This window comes from Bacillus rossius, chromosome 3 (assembly GCF_032445375.1).
Source record: "Bacillus rossius redtenbacheri isolate Brsri chromosome 3, Brsri_v3, whole genome shotgun sequence".
Lineage (NCBI taxonomy): Eukaryota > Metazoa > Arthropoda > Insecta > Phasmatodea > Bacillidae > Bacillus > Bacillus rossius.
The window spans coordinates 46,728,360-46,751,972 of NC_086332.1; the positions used below are offsets into that span (position 1 = coordinate 46,728,360).

General features: G+C 35.5%; 1 protein-coding gene across 1 annotated transcript in view; it reads right to left on the reverse strand.

Annotated features, from left to right (window-relative positions):
• The window catches only part of LOC134530609 (dipeptidyl peptidase 9), a 68,425-nt gene that overhangs the window by 11,766 nt on the left and 33,046 nt on the right, over window positions 1-23,613 (reverse strand). Inside the window, exons 9-14 of the mRNA XM_063365601.1 lie at window positions 18,400-18,626; window positions 16,914-17,049; window positions 11,371-11,543; window positions 9,394-9,513; window positions 7,590-7,742; window positions 2,309-2,451 (exon numbers count right to left, since the gene is read on the reverse strand). Coding sequence (XP_063221671.1) covers window positions 2,309-2,451; window positions 7,590-7,742; window positions 9,394-9,513; window positions 11,371-11,543; window positions 16,914-17,049; window positions 18,400-18,626 — 952 coding nt within the window. The remainder of the gene's footprint in view (window positions 1-2,308; window positions 2,452-7,589; window positions 7,743-9,393; window positions 9,514-11,370; window positions 11,544-16,913; window positions 17,050-18,399; window positions 18,627-23,613) is intronic.

Here is a 23,613-nt window from a genome sequence, read left to right on the forward strand (position 1 = left end):
TCTTCATTATTGGTCTAAACTACCCCACTGCACATCAGTGTAATCAATAGTAATGTGTATCATAATTTATGTGACACATTTGGTAAAATTAATTTTATTTTATTGATACTTAAAATTTATTTTCAGGTTAATTATTGACGAGGGAGGGGGAGACGAAAAAATGAAATGAAACATCTAATTATTGAGGGTGAGTAAAAAAAAGGCCGGATGACCTGTCTTCCCCCCTTCTGTTTGTGGCGCCCATGTTGTTAAATATGCTACCTGCTGGGGCCGTGGCAATTTCAAATGCCTTTAAACTTGGGTATGTTTTGGCAGGAGATGCAGTACACACACAAAACAAGGGTAGTGCATTTTAAAAAATAGATACTAAAATTTAAAATTAATTAACTTATGAAAACATAGTTGAAAATTCATATCAAGATGTGTACAAAAAAAAAAGCTTAGAATTTTATTTGAAAAATAAAACAGTTAAGAAGTAATTAGAAATCAAAAGAACTAAAAAACAAAATATTTACTTAAATAAGTTATAGTTTTGATACAAAAATTTTACCTAATGAATAATCTAATAGGAAATTTTAGCTGCATGATTGCAATTTTATGTATAATATTATTTACTTGCTTAATCTACTGTTTGTGAAAATAAAGAAAAATTAGTATTTCCCAACCTTTTCTCATCATAAAAAAAAATTGCACCGATTCTCAACATTTTTTGGTTTTCATCTTAATCTCGTCTTTAACTTAAAAACTGCTTGTCATATTTCTTACTTATGCAATAGTAAAAATGTCCATTATTCATACATGCACTTAAGTTAATTAATCCACATTTCCACCAAATATTTATTCCACCTCCCCAGCACACTCAATAATGTGCAGCCAATGCTACGAAAGTAGTTTAATTAATCCATTTTCATACAATTTTCTTTACATGGGACCAAAAATCTACAAATTGTATTGTGTGACAAAAGCCAAATCATAATTACATAAAAGTGCTATTGCCCTATATAAGTAGAGGAATACTTGTAGTGTAATAAATCATTAAACAATTAAAAATTAATTGATAAGTCAATTACATTACAGTAGACAATTTACTGTAACTGTTTAATATTAAAAAACTTTACTGCTTATATGCCTTCCTAATTAACAATAAGTAATAAATATGCTTTACCTTAAAGGTAGAACCCCGATTTTGCGAACACGGATTTAACGAAAACAGTGATTTAACGTAAAGGTTTTCAGGAACCATTAAAAAAAACACCAATTTATTAAAATAATAATATAATTTCCAAAAAATGAAAGTAAATAGTAATGGAATCTTATTAAAAATTACATTTTGTGGTGTCAGTAATAGAATGGAGGTACTATATATTAATATGTGCCTTTGCATCATCTGTCCAAATACGAAAAAATTAAAAAAGTTGTTCAAATTGCTTAAAAACTGCGTGGCGCTGTAACTGAATTGCGTAGGTGCGTGCCCTTGCGCGCGCATGCGTAAAACATACGAAAAATGCGAGTAACGAGATGCAGCCGTGTGTAACGTTTCGTTACTCGTTACTAGATGGCGCACCTGTTACTCGGTACCGAATACATACGGTTTGCTACAGCTTTATTATTCTCAGTAAGAGCTTTGTGCGCGGTGTTTAGTTTTTGGAATACGTTTTTTATAAGTGCTGCGCAGCTCAGCGAACAAAGAGAGTCAGCCGGCGGCTACGCCGCGCCGTAACAGCAGCTGACCGAGTACAATGACCTTTCTCCGCGTACGGCGCGCTGTCGGAAATTTTCCATCAATTTGCGGCCAATTTTTTTATTTTTTACTGTGACGCAATGTGTATGTAGCTCGTATTTGTTATAAACGCTGCAGGTTGCGACTGTATTTTAATACACTTTAACGTATTTCTTACACTTTACATATTTTTAAACTTTTATTTTATGCCTCATTTTTCACGGTTTCTGAAAATCTGTATGTACGACCGAGGTGTACGTACGAACCGGGGGCCGTACGAGCGAGATTAAAAGACGTTGAAGTTGTAAAGATAACGAAGTCTGAGATAGCACGGCAGCACAAGATATCAGCGTCGACCCTGTCTACGATATGGAAACGGTAGGGACGCGATTATGAGTGCGGGGGTCATTGAAAATCGGAAAATCGGATTTAATGAAACATCGATTTAGAGTAAACATTTTCGGTAACCATAGCACTTCGTTAAATCGGGGTTCTACTGTAGGTACATGTACTCTATACATAGTGTGACGGCAGTGAAATTGACTATTTCAAATACATTATATCTAAAGCACAAGTAGTAGCACTCACTCATCAGGAAACTGATTGACATAGGTGAGGATGGAGCCATTCTTGTAGCCTGCCTGATTGTATTCTGGCAAGTCCATGTATCGCTCTGTGTACCCAGTATCATACAGCGTCCATGAGGTTACTGGTGCACCTGCTATCGCCAACTGTCCGACAGTAATCAAGCACTAATAAACAGTACACTCAAACATCATGTTCACAAAGTATGGTTCACATATGTACTTATATCTGATACAGATTCAGAAAACTGTTCAATTTTTTATAAGCTCACACCACACATTCTTCCTTGAAAAATATCATATAATATCTTTTGCATTTCAATATATTGGTTTATCAGGGGGGGAAAAAAAACACACGCATACTTGTGAACACATCAGCAGAAACATGCACCGAACACATACACACACATACGAATGGCATATTTAAAAAAAAAATCCTAAACAATGCTTACACCTAGTTGAATGGATTGTGTCCATGAACAGTTTTAGATGTTCCATCTTAATACTTTAATTTTTGAGATGTAAGCATTTTTCATGCAAGAGCTACTTATAATTTAAACTGTGTAAGTCTTCTTATAGGTTGCTTCCAATATGACAAGAGGCTATATCCTAACAAAATTTGCATAAATGCCAACTTTCTAGAAAGGTAACTATAGTGCGAGCCAAAAGTCTTGCAAGCAGTAACTGTGGAGGTGAGGAGCGTGAGATTTAAGCGGGACAGATGAGGAAGAGTATCCGTATCAGTGGAGCGTGGCCAAGGAGATACTAGAAGTACCTCCTCGGGCACAGTATTTTTTGTAGAATGCTATACCCAAAAAAATATATTGACCACATAGTTACTTGTAGTTAATGTTCCAACTAGTGGAAAGAGTGGAAAGGGAGAAAGTGATTGAGAAACATTAGAAAACATATGTAATGCATTTTGAAATGCTTAAAAAATTTATCAATGCTAATAAATGCTACAGAATGTAAAAAAAAGTTGTCAATTTTTCAATCACGTCAAAAATGATACTAAATCATTGTTTGTAGCTCTCTATTTCTAAAAACCCTTACAAACTTTGCTACTTTGTTACATTCCAGGTTGCCCCAGCCAGGAAACCCACAAGAATAGTAAAAATTCCAAACATACTTGCTAATTTTAATTACTGTTTCTTTGAAATATTTTTTTTGTAGTTAGAATGATGAAAAAGAGATTTTAAGTTCACTCAAATAAGAGTTTTAAACATTTTTTTTTTTATTCGTCAATGAAGCATGTTAGCCAACAACTTACATATACCAAGTACAGTATAAAATGAGATGATTCTTTCTACCACTGAAATCATCACTAAATTATGAACAAAAATAAATAAATAATAAAAATGTACGAAAGATGTTGATTAAGTCCTTCAATTAAATTTTTAATTGAAGTACCAAGTAGTCCAAGACACAGCTTGATGAGCCATTTATTTCACCCTGGAGAATCGCTGATGCTTGAGGTTGAATTTCTACTTAAAACAAAGTCATAAAAAGAAGGCTATTCCACGACCTGGAACCAAACTAGCAGGCGTGAAATCATCACTTCACACACCCACATCTTTTAACTGCAGTTTCCGATGATGCAACCACATGAGGCGACAATCAAGCAACAACTGGTTGGACGACACAGCTACCTTTCCTTACATAGGCAAAAAAGAGAGAAGGCAATCCCGTGGCCCAAACTGTCTAATCAGAATAAATGTTACCATACATGGTAATAGGCTATACCTCCAAAGGAACTACTGACCCTAAGGACAGCTTTCGAAGTTTAACAAATACAGAGCGTGGCTCATCCTGATTGGCTGCCAAAACTGAACCCAGCAAACATTCTACTATACATGATTTCACCACTGCACAGTCTAGAACCTACATACTGGATTTTCCAGATAACAATTCTTAGAAATGACAGAATACAAGTAAGTCTCTCAGACAGGCACCAAGGTATTATTTCTTTCCAAGACCGTCTGTTCCAGAACTTGCTGTAAGGAAGACCAGAATATAGCATTTAAGTATGTAAACATGTAATTAATTAACAAGTTAATTGAACTGATCAAACTTAAACCAATTTTTTCACAAAAATAATAACTTCATCTGGAAATACAAAAATTAAACAAAAAAAAAATTAAATTAACATATTTTTATGAACTTATAAAATGAAGTAGGAATACTGTAGATTAGAAAAGAAATTCTGTTTCATTTCTACAAGGGGGCAGTGTGTCTGTAGTACTACAACTTACCTGTTTCCTTCATCTGCGTGCAACTGAAAAGTTTCACGCACATACTCAGGGTTCGTACCCTCTTGGGCAATCAAAAATTAAGGAGTTTTTAAGGACCCCTTTAAGGATTTTAAGGATTTAAGATATACATGAATACCTACAAATATTTAAGTAAAATAAGGCATTATTTTTGAAGTCTCTAGTACATACAATACATGTGATATTACGAATTACAATTTTGGGAACACGAACAGGCACATTGACCTTATCTTCACATGTAAATGAAATAGTAACAAAAATCTCAATATGATGTTCATTTTCAACACAAATTGCACAATTTTTTCTAATAGAAAGCAAGGAAAATAATATGTGAAAAATAAAACTTTTTTTTTCCCAAATATCTTATGTTGCCTAGATATTTGACAAAGGTAATAGTTTTTCAATTCTTTCACTTTCTCTTCTATTTGTTGCACCAGAGATTCAACTGACAATTTTTTATCTTTTACAGTTTTTCTTAAATTATTAGACTTGCAGCACAGTGTGATTGATCTTGTAAGCTCTGCTACTTCACTCAACTCATCAGCTGACTTGATAAGTTCATTAATGTCTGCTTCTAAACAAATCTTTCTTTTGAGACCTTCCATGTCATCTTGTAATTTTCTCTTTCGTTCACAAATGACTTCTTTTTTTTTTTTTTTCATTTTCTTCTCGCTGGCAAGATGAGCCATGTACTTTAGTCTAGCACTACTTGCAGATTCAATCAATTCATTTGAAATTAAAACCTTCGATAATGACAGTAAAAAAGGTATATACTTAATACAGCTAAACTTAAGAGCCTATTTTAGAAATATCTTATACAATCCACACTATAGTTAACTTAACTTACAACCACTACAGACTACACCTAGCCTATAAGACAAATAAATGATAGCCTACAAAGTTCCAAGTTAATGTAATGTGAATTGGGTGAAGTTAGGTTAGCTACATTAAAAATTATATGGTGAAATTTTTTAAACATTTTATTTCTCACAAAAGTTTGATCATAACTAAGGTGAAAGGTTGGATTGGTAAGCTACATTATTTTTCAATTCTTAAACCACTGAGTTTGGAAAATGCCTTTCTACTTCAGAATTAATTAATTTTTGAAATTATATTGCTTTGTTTTTAATGAATTTCACTCAACACTCTCCCCTAACTTTGCCTTCACCAATACTGAGGGGTAGAAAACTATGTGTAATGTCTCAAAATCCCACAATAAAATAACATTATTATGGTATGTATATGCTCAAAAATAAATCTTTTGGTTGACTGATTCACCATCTTATAGCTAAGTATATTATCCATTAAAATATTTATAATCCTAAAATATAATTTGATACCTAATAATCTATAATTTAACAGTTAAAAGTAAAATGGTGAAACAAGAATTTTACGTTTAAATGTGAGATGCAAAGTATGAAAAATATTAAATACGTTTTTATAAACAAAATTTGGTCATGTGGCTCGAAATTAGTCATTTCCTACATGGCATAGGAAAAATGAGAGTTTCGTGACCAATATCTAGATAACCTACATAAACGGGCCTAGCAAGCTTAACTAAGTCATATATATACCTTGGTAGAAAATACCCATGTAGGAAGTCCAGAGAAATTTTAAAAATCACGTGTGATCATGTGACGACAATAAAATGAAACAATACTGTTCCATGTAGATATTGGAAAACGTAGCATCATTTAAACCCACTAATTGAATAAACTACAAAGACCATAACTCAAATTTAAATATAGCATTTCTCAGACATAGAACAAATATAAAGTCTATAAAAAGCTAATTCAAAAGAAATTACGTACCTTGCATATGTACTTTCCTAAGCACTTTCACCCATTACACCAACATCCAACACTTAGTTACACCATGCACAAATGGCTTTGTGTTTACACTTTTCGTATTCATGCAACCACTCCTTGTACTCCTTTTCAAAAGCCATGTGGCTTTAAAAACACACTTTCCTCCAGGCATTAGAATTCGTATCATAAACTGCGTCATGCTGAACACTGAATGGTCCGCCATTACCAAAACGAACACGGACACGTCACACTTAATTCTGGATAGTACTACGTAATTCATTAGTCACACACCCAGCACTGTAAATGTGCACGGCGCATGCACCGAGCGTTGTTTATTACCAAAGTCGTTACCGGAAAAGAAACGAAAATACCAGTAGTCGTTACGTTCGCACGATGTTTTATAAGGAGTTCTGAAGGACTCTTGGTAAAATTTAAGGACTTTTAAGGGCCCTTATTCCAAAAATGAAATATTAAGGGCTTTTTAAGGATTTTAAGGAGGCGTACGAACCCTGATACAGCATACAGCACAAAATATGACAGAGAAAATTTTTGAAGAATGTTGGTAAAAGCACTCTAATATATTCAGCTATGAATTTTCTAATAACTTTCAGTTTCTTTGTTATTTAATTATAATTTGATTATATCCACTGTTACCCATACAGCTACTACACTGCATTAAAAACAGTTTCATTATTACAAAAAAACTACTGAAACAAAAATTTGGTACAATTTTTTGCTAAACACCACAATACTCAAGTTTTTTGTCATGAGTTATTGTGCAGTTAAAAGCAATCTGCACTCTCAAAACATATCTCCTGAAGGCAAGGTGCTAGAGAATTAATTATAAAAGCGCAACTGTGAGGGAAATTTTGCAACAATTACGGCTAATTCACTACTTGGCAGATCTTGGATCAATTTTCAATTACCTGCTAGATGGTAGCACGCTCACACAACAATGTATTTGCTGCTATCTTTACCAAAGGCAATTAATTTTTATTTACAAAACCAAACAAATAATGATATAATGGAAAAAGTCTTTGTCAATCTGTCATATTATTCCTTGCTTATGAGCTGACATAATTTACAAAAGGATTTAAAATATAATGTATGGTCCCCACTCAGCACTCAAAACAAAAGCTAAAACAACAAAGATGCTGTATGCTTTATAAGCAGCTGCAGTAAGTTACACATGCCTCTTCCAAGTTACCTTGAAAATGTCAGCATGTTGTGCCAAGGCCATGAGACTGAGGTAGCCACCATAGGACCAGCCATGAATCGCCACACGACTCATGTCTATGAAACCCAAACTGTCTGCCAACCACTGCAGCACTTCTATCTGATCGGCCAGCTCCACTGTGCCCTGTAACAAACAGTGTTTGTGACAACATAATCACTTGAACTGAACACTTTTAAGAAAAAATTTAAAGAAAGGGTGGATACATGCTCGCCAAGTGCGTTAAAGTGAAACTTCACAGGAAAAAAGATAGGAAACTTGTAGGTTCATAAGTATTTGAAACAAGTGTAAGAGTGTGCTAGTATACAAGCTTACAGGCGAGTGTACATGTTTTGTATGAAAGTGTATAAGGTTGTGTGCAAGTATCCCAGTGCAGAAGTATGCTAGTGCAGAAGTATGCTAGTGCAGAAGTATGTATGCTAATGCATCTGTATTCAAGGGTGTCATACCACAAACTTGTCAGAGAGCGCTGCTGTCATCTGTTTTTTTGGCAAGTTATTTGAAAGCTAAAATTGATGCATGAACTTGCCTTCAATAAAGAACTCAATAGGAGTTCCCACTAGCTCACAAACATGGAGACGAAAAACCAACAAAGAGTCTTACAGTTCTCTGAACCTCTATCTTATTCCTTATTCATTATCTCCCTCTCTTTCACCCACTCCTAAGCATTAAAATTTTTGTTTTTCTTTATGCTATGATCTTAACTTACCCTATCAGCTGTAAGGAAGTTGCACTTCAAAAATAAATTGACACTGCAGTGAATAAACAAGTTCAAACCTCGCCCCGTTTGCATGCAGTTACGATGGCAGCAAGCTAACTAAATACGCTCCATGACATGGCAGCTTCTTTAAAAAGAGAAATTCTTCAAATGGTGACCGCTGAAATTGTTTTTTTTTTATACTATACAAAGGAAATCGAAAAAGAAAAAAAAGAAAAAGAAAAAAATGGCTTAATTGTTTACATATTTATGTTTCTTTGTTCCTAACAATTTCCAACATTCTTAATGTGATATTTATTACATATGAAATGACAACCATACATATATATAAAGAGAAAAAATATATTTAATGAACAGTGCCATACTCTGAGAATTTGTTTTCTTTGCAACAAGAAATTAAGTAGTTATGTACTGTACAGATGCATAGCTGTACAATTAATGACTTACCTGTAGGATTCTTAACATAACAGCATCCAATATACAACTTATAACAGCATTTCTAAGTTTTTATTTGAAAATTTGTAAAGCATTATTTTATGCAATTTAAAAGTATCCATATATAAATTTTAGTTTATATTAATGTATTTAAATATGTCTTAAATTCAATCATACTTAACTAAAAGAACATTAACAATTCTGCAGGCAATGTATCAGTGATGAAGATCATTCACACAAAAAAAAAGGCTAGATACTTTGCATTAAAAAAATAATAATAATAATAAAATTAAACATGTTTACTATAATGGTTACTTAACTTGTACTATGATATTAATAAAATTCTTTATTTATTAAAACTAATTCAAAACAAAATAAACTTAATACAAATAAATTTAATGTTTCCACAAGCACCTGTCACAAAAATATATACCTTTGATTATGAAGAGCGGAAAGAAGGAGATGGGCATTGGAGAAGAAACTGTGGAGCTGCTTCTCATGGTAAAGGAACGTTTTCCAGAAAAAGATTGAATAGAATTACTGTAAACATTAGAATAACAGGACAAATTTAAAATTAGTGAGTATTAGAGCTACAAGAACTAAGCTGCCAAAGACTGCACCTACCATTCTCCCTCTGAGGTGACTCTCGAACTGTAGTCCTCTGTGCTGGGATCCTCGGGAGTCAATGGCAATCACACAGTACCCTTGAGCTGCCAACATGTGCATCCGCAGCTGACGCATACCCTGCAAACGTTCCAGTCACCTTCACAGCTTGAAACATGGTGGTGCAGTAGTCACACGGGTTTAAAGTAAATGCTCACTTAAATGCATATTGCAGTCTAAGCATGAGCCACGTTACAACCAGGGGCGGATCCAGGATTGACTACTTGGGAGGGGGGAGGCAGCAGGAGTCTGGACCTAGTATAATACCCGTTTATGACTTCTGAAGTAATAGTGCATATTTTACTCTTCTGGGGGAAGACACATGCACAAGAGCCACACCCCCCCCCCCCCCCCCCCCTTAGATCCATCCCTGGTTATAACACAGTTGATCCGACAAACTGACAACAGCTATTTCCACTATTTCCAGAGTCCACTACGGAGTCCAGTGCTTTTCCCAGTCAGTTATTTAGTACAGTAAAACTTTGAGTAACCTTATCTTAGCCGGCAGTTTCTGTTATCCATCATTGTTTTTTAAAAAAAAGTGCATTAACAAAATAACATCTTTAAATAATCTACAGATTACTTTTACACCCTACTGTATAAAGCTGAAAGTGTATGCATTATTTAGTTTCATAGGATTTTAATTTCATTTTCATCTTAGGCCTGCAGTGAAATCACATTATTGTACACAGATATTAAGAGATTTCTGTTACCCATCTATTCTGTTACGCATCACAGCTCTGATCTGGATGGTGAAGGTTAATCAAAGTTTTATTGTATGCCAACTAAATAGTCAGCAAAACTTTAGGCCCGTATGAAATTGCTAGTCAGTTTCCCTTGCACATCTGAGGTACGGGGCGAAGACCCTCGCCAAGAGCTTACATCATGTACCAACAAGCAAAAATGTTCCTGATAAAATCTGTACCTCAGAGCCAAACAAGCCTTAAGTAAAAATTTGGCAATTTTTGTTTTATTGCAGATTTTGTTTTAAAAGATCATTATTACCAAACAAAGACTTCATAACCCATTAAAAAACATTTCTGAAGCATTTAGCAACAGTTGTTAGAGCCTAAGTCAAATATGAACCTATGGCTGTAGGAACAATTAATCATAAGTTCCTTCTTGACAGCCAAACGCACATGGAGGTTAATAGGAAACACAGTATAATTGAAAGAACAGTAAATTTTTTAAGTTAACCAATTGTGAGTAAGGGGCTTCTCTGGTTCTAACATACAGAGTAAAACTGAAAACCACCTACCATAATAACCATTGTCACACCCAGCTTCAAATTTTGGGAGGAGCAAAAGATGAAGGTTTTGGGTGGTATAAAATACCTTCCAGTTAAATGTAGTAAAAATAAGTATGAATATATATATATATATGTATGTATGTATATGTATATATATATATTTTTTAATTTGTACATGGAGTCCACGCGTGACAGTAGTGAAACTTCTTACTTATTATATTATTAGGTGTAGTAAACATAATTCTCTTTGGCTGAGGTTGCAGATCAAAAAAATACATATACAAATATGTGAGTGCTAAATAATGTTATTGCGCAAGTATACAAGTGCTGCATCATCACTATCTCTCCCCTGCTGTATCTTCTAACGGTTCCCCCCACCACATATTTAACTATTCCCCTCATGCAATTGGAATTTTTGTAAGCTTAAAAATTGTAGCCCTCTCAGCAAAGAAGTTTCACTTCAAAAGTATTTCTGGCATCTCATCAACATAAGTTCAATTAATCAGTAGAATTAAGAAAAAATGAAATATTTCATTTTTACAAAAATAAATGGAACCAACCTCAAGAGTCAGGTGCGACCTGGAGTAGATTGTTACCACTTCAGCTGGGGGTAATATGGGTGAGAAGGGGGGAGCCGCCCCCATCGCCCCTCCCATATGACAGCCACTGGTAACAACTAACCAACATACCTTGAAAGTATTAGAGACGAGCTGGACTTCTGGTCCCCCGTAGATATTGAGGACCGTAGGGTACTTCCGCCCTGCTTGGAAGCAATGAGGTTTAAACACCATGGCATATAGCAAATCTCCCGAAGAGATCTGATGAGTGTACAGCTCCGGACAGAAGAATTCACCCTCAGGGACTAAAAAAACACAAAACACGCCAGACAATTGATTACTGATATGGAAGTGCTCACGTCATTGTCAGTTCACAAAATGACTGCCAACCCAATAGCCTATGTGTTTTACTTATTTTATTACACATGTCACTAAATCTAAAACGTTTGTTAACTATGCATCTCTCTTAGCTTCCACAACGACCACCTAATCAGCAGCACTGTAGTGTTACCAAGTCAAAATATAAGATTTTTCTGAGTTTTTTTGCAAGTCAGTCTGTGTATCTTTTTACCCAGCTTGAGTGCACGCCCGTCGCCTGTAATTCTCCTCTGAGCCGTGATGAAGACGGCTTATCTCGGCGTTCTCCCAGAGCACTGTTTTTCTCGGAGCTCTCTTGAGGCAAGCACCGAGAGGCACACACGCGAGTAGTCTTAACCAACGTTTTGGCACGTCTCTGTCCTAATTTCCCACAGATGTGCAGTTTCGACCACCCCCTCCTTCTCCAGCCTTTCCAGGAAACTCAGCCCAGTTCACTGACCGGCCACCAACCCCGGCTGGAGCAGAGGACGCCCATCAGTCTTCGAATGTACCGTCTCTGCCCTCTCGTGGTGGATTTGTGAGTTATTTCCCCTGGGTGTTTGAACGCCCGCTAAACACATGTCCCCTGACGCCTCACGCAACAAACAGTGCCCCGTAATTCATTTCCAAGCCACCAGAGCTGCACTAGTCCCCTCCATAAGCTTCATGCTTTCAAAGTCGCCTCGCACGAGTCGATCTCTCCTTGATTCGGCCCCTCCTCAGTAGGTCTCGCTGTGATCGGACACAAACACCAACTTCGAGATATCGAAGTCAGTTTTTCTCGAACACCCCCTCGGAAATCTTCAGAACCTTTCGGTTTGGAAGCCAAAGTCACCCCCCTTTCTTTCGAAAGCCATCGCCTGTTTTTAATTATGAGTCGCTACCGCCACCCAGACATTCCGCGCAGCGCTAGCAGACTGACCACCTTAAATCCTCGGCGAGCAGCACAGCAAGACTTCAGTCCGGTCATCGTACAAATATGTAGTCGGCTAGACAAGGGATGTTGTTCCTAAACTCATTTCTTAACCAGTAATTAGTCAGTCTGCATGCCTAGTAGAGATAGTTATACTTCATTAATTTACTAATTATTTTTAATTTATGGAAACATCCGCAGAAACAGTGCGTGTTCGCGAGCTTCGCATTCTGGCGGGCTACTCTGCTGAGCGCTAGGAGCCACTCCCTGTGTGGTGAGTTTTTGACAAACCTTTATTCCCCGACCCTCATCGTTTTTGGTGGGCATTTTCTGCCAATTTACTGACTGTCTGTGAACCAGTTCTGATTTGGGCTTGTTCACAGACAGGGTCCAAGATCCGGGTGCGGTCATGACTACCGCATTCTAGCTTCCTTTCCTCGGGGAGCCAGGACAGCTAAGGCGCCCTGGTACCATGTAACACGTCACCTTCAGCCAGCTAACTTCAAATCTCCAGTCCTCCAAATTCTTAGTGATGTCTACAGTGTGACAGATAACTACGTTAAAGAGACTGGAACATCCGAAAATTGACTTTCATAACTCTTATGCACTAATACCTAAAAGTCTGGGATTGTTTATTTTAACCAATGGTTTCTGATTCTGTTTAACTATGTCAAATGAAACTTAATAGTAATATTCTAATTAGGGTCGGCCCATATTTTAAATGTTTTAGTTGTAATATATTTGTCAACCCATTCCTTAAATGTTATAATTTTAATATATTTGTCAATACATATACGTAAATTAAGTTACCTTTTAACCTGTTTGTTGAATCCATGTTTTGTTGATTTATGGTAAATTAATTCAAAATAAAATAAATATACAGGCACTTATATTTAGACGAAATCACATTTGTTATTATTTTGCCTTTGGAACTAAAAGATCCACCAGTCTCCCAAAGCTATTTTAAGGGTGCATTTACGTTACACCAGTGAAGAAGAGGAGTGTGCGGCAACCAGCACTGCCGCGCCTCGTGGGTCCACCAGTATTGCACATCGAATCAACAAACACTAAATCAAATTTTGAAAAACGAACTTATGACAGCAAAAAATTATTAGAACTAAGATTACCGGGAAAAATATAAATCATAAACCAAAAGACATAATCTTGGACTGAACATTTTTTAGATGTTTAAATATTAAGCTTCTCTTGTTAAAAAGAATAAAAAAACTTATTAATAATTAGCACAAAAAGAACAGCACAGGGTAAGTATTAAAATACTATTTATTTCATCCCGACCTTGAATCAAAACTGCAATGTTATCAGCCACAATTAACTGCAGTTAAGAATGGGGGGGGGGGGAAATGTTTAAGTTATGCTACAAATTTGCAATTTGATTTAAAAATTGTAACAAACATGGCAACATAAACCTGCAAAGAGTTAAAATGTCAGTCTATTTTATTCATTAAATTGTATACAAATTATTATCACAAGATAGTGACAATCAAAAATTTAATTTTTATATATAGGTATATATACACACACGCGCACGCTCATGCTCACACTCACACTCACACACTATCATAAGAAAAAATAGATAATTAAGTTTACAAAAAAAATCATTTTGAGGTGCAAACGGACCCACTTTGGAGAAATTGTGTACCAAATGTTATGGTCACACTGAATGAAACATCAACACGAACATGAAAACAGTGTATATTGTACAAAGATTTGTTTTCACACGGGCAGCAAAATGTTGTGCACAAACAATTAATCTAAAGCATTTATTTAATGACTTTCTAATTTTTAACCAACTTCTTTAAAGTGGAAAATATTTACGTAAAAGTATCTAAAACATAAAAATTTAGCTTTACTATACAAAAGACTAAAAATAAAAATAGATAACTAAAATGTTTATGAATAACAGTCAGCCAGTCACTTTGAATTAATTACTTCAACATAACATCATGATTGCTTGTTGACACTGGAAGTGAAATAAATTATGTTAATGAGTGGAGAGAAATGTTACATTAATATTGTATTCATGAAATAAAATGTATTCAAGTAAGGTTACAATGTTTTCCCCGCAAGTACATAAATCTAACTTTGGTTAATACAGTGTTACGGATAAATATAGATGATTGCAGTTGTGATTTAACTTTCAAATAATTTAGCATGTCTTTTGCATTTTAGTGCAAGGGAACTGTGAGCTTACTGGCCAGAAAAAACGGCAATTGTAGCATGAATCACAGGTTTTGTGTTAATCTGAAACGCCCCTCGTGTCCTTGTTATTACTATTTATTAATATTGACAAGATGTTGACAAAACAGGCCTTGGAAGTGGCGGGCAGAAAAGAAATAATTAAGAACAAAATTTTAAACATCAGAGGCGGACACGGGGTGGGTCCAAAGAAAATTTGTAAACTCCCTATCAAGACCTGGGAGCATAGAATGGATCGTTATTGCCTTAAGTAATAAAAACAAACAGTTACGTTTAGAGGCATCCTTTTATTTAAGATCAAAGTTTGTTTTCAAGATTTTTTATTACAAGTTATAAAGAGAAAATACTTCTATCATTTAACCATTATTAAAGAGAGCTTATTTTACTTAATCATTTGCCGACCCGGGACGCGAATAGAAAATTATTTTTCCAACACATCATTCTTAAATAAACCTTCAAGTTTTAACATTTTACAATAATCTGTAATCACCATATTAGCTTATCATTGGTTAATTATAACCATTTCACATATACAATTTCGAGATGGCTGAAGAGACCAAAACTGTTAAACTGGTTAGAATCTGATATCTGAAATTACATTTGGAAATTTAAAAAAAAAAAAAAACTTTCACTGGCACTCGCTCTCACGAACTGAATATTATCTGGCGGTTCGTAGCTGATGGCGAAAAGGCCGGGAGTGAGGGCTTCCACTGGCGAAACCACCAATTCAAAATTGGAGGTCGCCGGGCTTCCTTAGTTCCCCATGATGGTTTCTTTCTCTTTGGGAGGGGGGACTAGGACCCTGTCAAAACAGGGTAGTGGTTGTTAGGCACAGCCATGTTGCCTGGTAGGAAGATGGAGGGCGATGCACGGCCGACGTCGCGGTTAAAAGAAAGAAAATATATGCAGAACCAGACAATAAATTTGGTTCGCGGAGAAACTAGGATTACTACGTAGAGGCTATGCTGAGATTACTAAAATAAAAAACCAAAAGGTAAATAGGGAAACATCCCTTTTCTGATCAGACTACATCTTAGTACTGCTGCTCGGCGTCAGCTTTGATTTATCTGGACGGAGCCCGAAACGCGATCAGCGGATTACCGACGCCGTCGTTCCAGAGTGCAGAGCAAGAGTCCACTCACATCCGCGCCGCGTCGCTAATTAAAACAAGGACTTCGTCCTAGAGGGTGGAGGGGCGTCGGAAACCTTCGGCAACTCTCGTCGTCCGGCCCGAAGTTAACCATCGTAAAGGACTTCCCTCTGTCGGAGTTTGCACGCACTAAGGTCGACCAGGGGCGAGTCGCGGTACAGTCGACTTAAAAAAAAACTACACTCTTATGAAACCAGTTTATATGGAAAATAAAATTATTTCCAAAAATAATTTTAAAATTATGATAAAATTTAAAAAAAATGTGCCGAAATACCTAATTTCCGGCACAAATCTATTTTACATTCAATTTATTGATAGTTTTCATGACCTATCATTTTAAATATGACACGATTCCTTAACTGGTACGATTACTCCTTACAGCTTAAGAATCGAAGGTTATGATTCCAGGTAAGAGTCAGTGGAATCAAAGCACCGAAGAATCAAAATGCCCATTCCAACTCCATCCAACCTTCAATAAAAGTATTTAAATATTTCATAAATTCACTTATGAAAGGTTTTATTTAACCAGTGACAGAATAACGTGATGGGGCAGAACCACCAATCAGGGTTATCCCAAATTGTGTTACAATTAATTGCAGTGTAAAAAATAATTTATGGTTAGCAATTTAAAGTTTTGGCAGCACATACATTTGTATCAATCAAATGAACAACAAAATGAAAGATATTAAAATGATTCCAATTAAAGAAGTAATAAATAATTATTATAGTGCTAGGTGTCACCTTGCACAAGCTGTGGTAAATTATAGCCTTCAAACATTTTAAAGGCAGTTAAATAACTCTTCCATTAACAGACCAAAATGTTTTCCTGATACCAGTAAAAAAAGATGTGATTTAATTAAGTTATTTTAGTTGTGATTAATTAAAGTAAAAATGATTTCAGTTTGTCATAAATGATAATAATTTAATAATAATTTATAATAATAATAATAGCAATAATTTAATTTCTTTGGCATTGACAGTACTTGCAGAGAATGGTGTTATGGGATTTGGGAACTCTGAGATATTCATTACAGTTACCTGAAGGTTCTAACAGGTATCCAAATGGAGTGAGGGTCACGCCTTCCACTGTCCAGTCAGAGTGAGATATTCTGAATACTTGGCAAGCAGGCAGCTTCTGAATGTTACTGTACACAGCCACAAACATAGTGCACTCCTGGAACAAACAGAAACACATCTTCAACATTTCAAGCAAGTTAACATTTACCTAATTTTGTGTAACAAATGTGTATATGGTTATCTTTACTTCAAACATCTGCTGAAAACACTGATGGGCCGGGCGCCTACACTTGCTTCGGTGCACCAGTAAACTACACGTAAAGAAATTTATACATAAGTTGAGAATTACCTCGGTCGCTGTATAAATGTAGTAAAGATATACAAAACGAGTGCTAAAATACTAAAGTATTTAACTGTGGTCCAAATTTTAATTATAATTTGGTCTGAAATTACAGAAATAGTGGTTCAGCATTTTAAGCTACTTGTTTTTTAATTATGTCCATTGTCAAATTAAATTTCTGTCAAAAAAAATTTTTTTTTTTTCATTCATCCATCTGCTTAATCATATCTACAATTGATTAGCATGCTGAATCTTTCGTACAAGTGTTCAACGATGATGTCAGAAATCAAGTGGTTCTAAATTTAGCAAAATGGGATCTTGGTCTTCAACTAAGAATTAAAGAAATTCCTCCCTAACACCTACAGTAATATCATAAACCATTATGGTTTAAGTCTTTTAACTTTTTGTTTACTCAGCCAGTTTCTGAAAAACAAAAAACAGTGCAAAGCCATTAAATGATTTTTCCTCCTCTAGGGAAGATTTTAGACTTTTCTGTGCCCGGGGCAGAAATTGTGTTTGGCCTACCCCCCCCCCCCCCAATCGCCCCCCCCCCCCCGTCACAAAAAAAACAATTACAACAGCAATAATTATCATTAATATAGTTTTGCACCAGTTTACATTATATGTCAAATTTTATAAAATCCTGCAAGATTGTTGATAATATGTAAAATCAAAATATTTATAGATATTGTATGGATATTTTTTTCTATTCACCTTTTAATCACTTAATATAGTCCAGAAAAAAAAATTGTCAAACCATTCTGGGCCCTCTAACGAGGCGCTCGGGACAGGCTGCCCCTCTACCCCTCGCTAGATCCGCCCCTGGTCTTCTCTACATCTTCAGAAAGCATCTCTGAATATCGTATCTTCGACTTTGACATCTCACAACATAAAGTTCAGATGTAAAAACAAATATTACACAGTAGAATTGTCTCATCACTGCCTCACACAACAATAAATTCTATAGTGCATGCCATTAAAAAAGATAACATTAATTTTTTTTATGTATTAACTTTTTTCTCATTCATATTATGTGCCCGACCATGCAAGCACTAGTGTGTGTTCTTGCAAAATTTAGTCAACTAGAACAAGGTCCCAGCAAGATGTGGTTTGACCAGACATCTGCTGGTGAAACTCCAGTTGCCCCCCGGGGTGCGCGCCACCTGCCTTGTCGAACTCTACGCTGTAGCTGTACCCGGGCCGCGTCAGCAGCCGCACCTCGCCCGGCCGGCGCAGGGACACCACGTACAGGTGCTTCTCCAGGGGCGACTCGCGCAGCCCCAGGAAGTACACCAGCTGCCGGCCGGCGTCCACCCACAACGAGCGCCCCAGCACCTCCCACTCCCCGGCCGTCAGAGCCAGCTTCTGGCCGAGCCTCGGCTGCAGGAACACACCTTCGACATAAGTGGTGGCCACACGTCATCACAAAAACAACAGTCCGCTGTGTCCACAGCTTGCACTTGTACACTTGCGTTATTACATGTACATACAGTAAAACCTTGTGAAGTCAGTCTGCTTCATGTCATCTCTTAAGAGAGCCTGGAACAATTTAGAGGCGTAAACCTACATGAAAGGACGTACATATAAATAGAGGAAAGATTACATGGAATACTGATAAAACAAAAATAACAGCGAAATTAATTTAATACATCACAAAACACCAAAATTGTAGTCGATACACCGCCAAACACCGTAATGGGAGTCATTAACACCTCATAACACCGTAATGTGATAAAATTCACCTGAATTACCTCATTTAAGCTATAAAAACATAGAAATCATTGCACAGTCCTTAAGTTTGGTTTTTAAAAACTAAATAAAAGCAGTCAATGGCGGGTAAAACCTACATAAAAACATCACAAAATATGTATTTAAGTATAATAATTATGGGCTTTAAACATTGCATACTGATATTTTGATTATTGCATGTTTTTGGTTGAACTTACTCTCATCAGCATAGGTAGTATTTTTCATGTAAATATTTTTAATATCTTACCACAAATTGTTTGAAGCAATTGATCAATGTAACTGTACTTAATATGTAGTTATTATTATGTGTGTTTTAATTTTTAATGGCAAAATTAGCTTTTTTGTAACCCCATAAAATCTTAGCTCTATTTATAAATATAAAGAAGCCTTGCACAATAATCAGTGTGCTAAAAAATACAAATAAACAGCTTAGAACATAAAAATGCATAACGAGCAAAATGACGTAAGCAGTGTTAGTGCTTTAAATTGTTACATTATGCAGCAAAAGATTATGAGTTACTTTCAAAGAATAAAACTGTACTGTATGCATGTTTTTGTTGGTTATTAATGATAACCTTTTTTGCAAGCTGTACATATCTTTCACAAATTATTTTGTTTAGTTTATAAGACATTTTCAGTAAATAGATTGTTTTATTCAAATTTTTCCCAAATTATTTGGTTAGCCCGGATTTACATTTTCCAGAGTCGTCTACTTTCCCCACTGCTCTGACTTAACAAGGTTTTACTCAATTCTTATAGCAACATTAGGGTAGAAATAGCAATAATTAATTTACAATTAGCGAAACAATTTTATATTTGAACACTGAAAACAAATTGCTGCCCTTAAGATGGGAAAGAATAAATGTTCTCATCGCCTGGTACACACTCCAGTGATGCCGACAGCACATCAGGAAAAGTTGTCAACTTAGCAAGTTAACATCTTGTAAAAAGGACTATGTTTGAATAGATGGCCAATGATGTTGGTTTATAATAGTTTTTCACATTAATCATATGTACATGCATAGAAAACACTAGGCCCGTGGCAATGTTACTGACACGTGAATAAATGAATCAGAACTTGCCATCTCATTAGAGATAAAGAGATGAGATGAGAATGGAGAATCGAGGAAATTAATTAGTGAAGGAAACGGAAGCACCTCGGAAAAAAACCCACTTTATCACTGCAATGCCCACCATGGTTTCAACTAGGGATGGGTCGTGACGATTCTTCGGTGCTTCGATCCCACAGATTCTGCCAGGAATCGGAACCGTTGATTCTTCCGCCAAGTTTCAAGGAATCGTATCGTATTTAGTATGGTACTAAGCACTCTTAGGCTGTGTTCCAAATAGGTAAAAATGCGTGCTCACGTACTCGCTCTCGGAAGTGACGTCACGAGAGTGTTGTTCCATATAGTCGAGTGCGAGCACGAGAACGAGTGCACATATTGAGTGCGTTTGAATGCATGCTCGTTGCGTACTCTCGTAACCATTGTTTGTTTACGTTTACGTCTGGACTATTGATCTAAAACAATGGCAAAGGAACAATGCACATTTTATTGGAAGTACCTGTTCGTAATTAAACAACACGCGATGTCTTCATGTGATCTGTAAGATGTGGAACAAATATGCAACAAAGATTAACAAGTACGATACCGGTAATAGCACGGAAATTGACCCGGAGGTAAAGGTTAGGATGGTTAATTTTAACATGATGAAACATAAACATATACATACATGCATTTAGGTGATGGATAAACCAACGTACACGTCTTAATGAAGCTGTTAGCATTGTACATTGTTGTAGGAAACCTCATACACATGGGTATGTTTACTTTGGAGTATGGTTGTGTTCCAAATGGCGAGCACGCATGGAGCATGCACTTTGCACGCAAGGAATTGTGGGTGTGAGTATGAGTACGAGTGCAAGTGCGAGTGCATGTGCAAGTGCGGATTATTTGGAAAACAGCCTTAATAATTTAGAAAAAAAAAGTTTTTTTCCTGAATGAAACCAGCGATTCCTGCTAAATTTACCATTTTTTTCGGCCAGAATATTGTCACAATATTTACGTAACTCACCTTGCACTTTTATTTCAAAATTCGGTAAATTACATAATAGTTATCTTATATCACGTTTATATTGGTTGCAGTTTCAGCATATACAATAGGGTATTTGACAGGTTTTAGGTAAATGTCTAAAATTGTTCATTATGACATAATACCTAAGCAATTTGATTAATTCTTTGTGAAGTTATCTATTTTCTATGAAAATCACCATCAAAGTTTAAATGAATAAAAAAGCCGCCAAAACGGTGAGACGCCATGTTTGCAGGTCACCTGATGTCATGACGTCACATGCTTGTAAACAAACTGTCAGCTTTCACGTCGCAATGCGGCTAGTGAGAACTTTGATATTCTTACTATGTGAAATGGCTTACAAATGGTGCGTAGTGCCACAATGCACTAACACATCCGTTAAAACACCGGAGAAAATATTTGTGAGCATTCCGAAGAACTGCAAGATCGTACAAAAGTGGTTAATGCTCGCTCGCAGAGACCCGAAAGATATAGCAGCAAGTACTAATGCTTTCATGTGTTCCGTATCATGTATCCAGGTTTATCCCTAATGGCATGATCCTATATTTATTGATCCTGTGGTAAATGATGCTTGCTGTTTAAATTTAGTACGTGTAAATATACTGCATAAAACAAAAACTTGTGATCTACCAATGAATTATGATCTTGATTTGAATAAAAAGTGAAATATATCGTGCATTCAACTTACGACCATTAGTAATTATTTTACCACAAATTTTGATTATATGCAGGATCTTTCGACGAACTAAAACAGAAAAATTATGTACCACAGTAATAAAAATGTACAGGGTCATGCCATCCATAGCAAGAGACCAATTTGGATACGCGATACGGAACTCTTACCTATTAAAGTAATGTTGACATAACTGTGGTTCACAAAACGATAAATTGGAGAATAATTTATTTCTATATACATTGAAATACATACTTCATTTCATTTTTATTCACTTTAAATTAGTTCTAACGGGAGCCCTACTTTTGTTATTGAATGGTCAAACCAATAAATCTGTCAACATTATATAAAATGTTTACAATAATAAAATGTTTTTAGGCTTTTCTAATTTACTTAATTATTTAAAAGTATATTTTAATCATTTATAATAACACTTACAACGCTACTTTCACGTTCTTTAATTCTGCAGCATAAAAATCGGGATTGTTTTTAAAAAATAGTCCGACCATTATTGCGTCTATTCTCGGGAGGTTTCCACTGTCAGCTTTAATGAAGTTGGTCTCCATCATATTTTTTCTAATAATTACAATAATTTCTTACTTTTAGTCAGCATTAGATAAGAATACTACTTAATATGACGAAAAAAACCTTGAAGAAAACACCGATGCACCATACAAAACTTCGACTGGCATTTACTGTTTACAAGCAGGTGACGTCACGCCAGATTCAGCCAATCCCGTGCGTTTTCAATCACGTGGTCAAACATGAGAATTTAATTATTTTATTAATGATTTCTTATAATAATAATATATATTTCTGAATAATGCGTTGGCTAAATTGGTTTTGAAAAAAATGTTTACTGTAAAGCTAACAACATTTAAGTCAATATTTTAACTATAATCAAATACCCTATTACATTATAAAAGTCGTTAGGATCATAATGAAATATTTGTTTTCCAAACTCTAGAATCATAACCGTGTTTTAACTTATTTTGTGTTGAATTACACAATACGAAAAGAAAGGAAAAGAAAGAAATTACGAATACATCATCTCATCTAGCCGAGTCCGCCATGCTTTAACGTTGTAAACAGCTAACAGAGCGTGCAACACAACAAAAGCAATACTATCTAGCGTAATTTATTTTGTTTGAAGTTTTAAAATGGTTAAAATTGGGTTAAAACCCATAATATATCATGGTATTTTTATTTAATATAATAATAATATTTAACTGATTAATTAACTTTTTTTCGTTTGCTTCACACATAGATGGTACATTTTGACGCGGCTGAGCACTTACTGCATGAGATGGAACACGAAAGCCTCCATATTATCGAATACTTTATGACATGATGTAACCTCACTTTTGTTTCTATTAACACGCGTGGTTTCAATTAATATTTTTCAAGAGATCAGGTCAGTTTATTTCTACTATAGTATAGTACACGTATTTCTGTTATGTATATAACTCTTTTTGCAGAAACACACGTGAAACGGTGTATTAGAAATAAAAAAATCATGTCTGAAGTGTGGAAACATTTTACAATCTACCCGTTTGATGACAAATTTGCAATTATTGTAACACGAAAATATCTCATGGGCCAACAAAGACCACAACCAACCTATTAAAACATTTTGGGACTCAACATAAGTAGGACCTATCTTGCTTTGTGGGACTCCAGTGAAATTCATAATGTACCATAAGATTCTATTTTCGATTTATATACTGTTTTAATTTTAATATTTCAGTTTGTTTTGTAAATACACCTGAATTCTCATTTCTAGAAATTGATGAAATTATAACCTTGTATTGCTTATGAATTAATTAGCATAATACAAGCAGCTGAGTTCTCATTAGAATTGCATT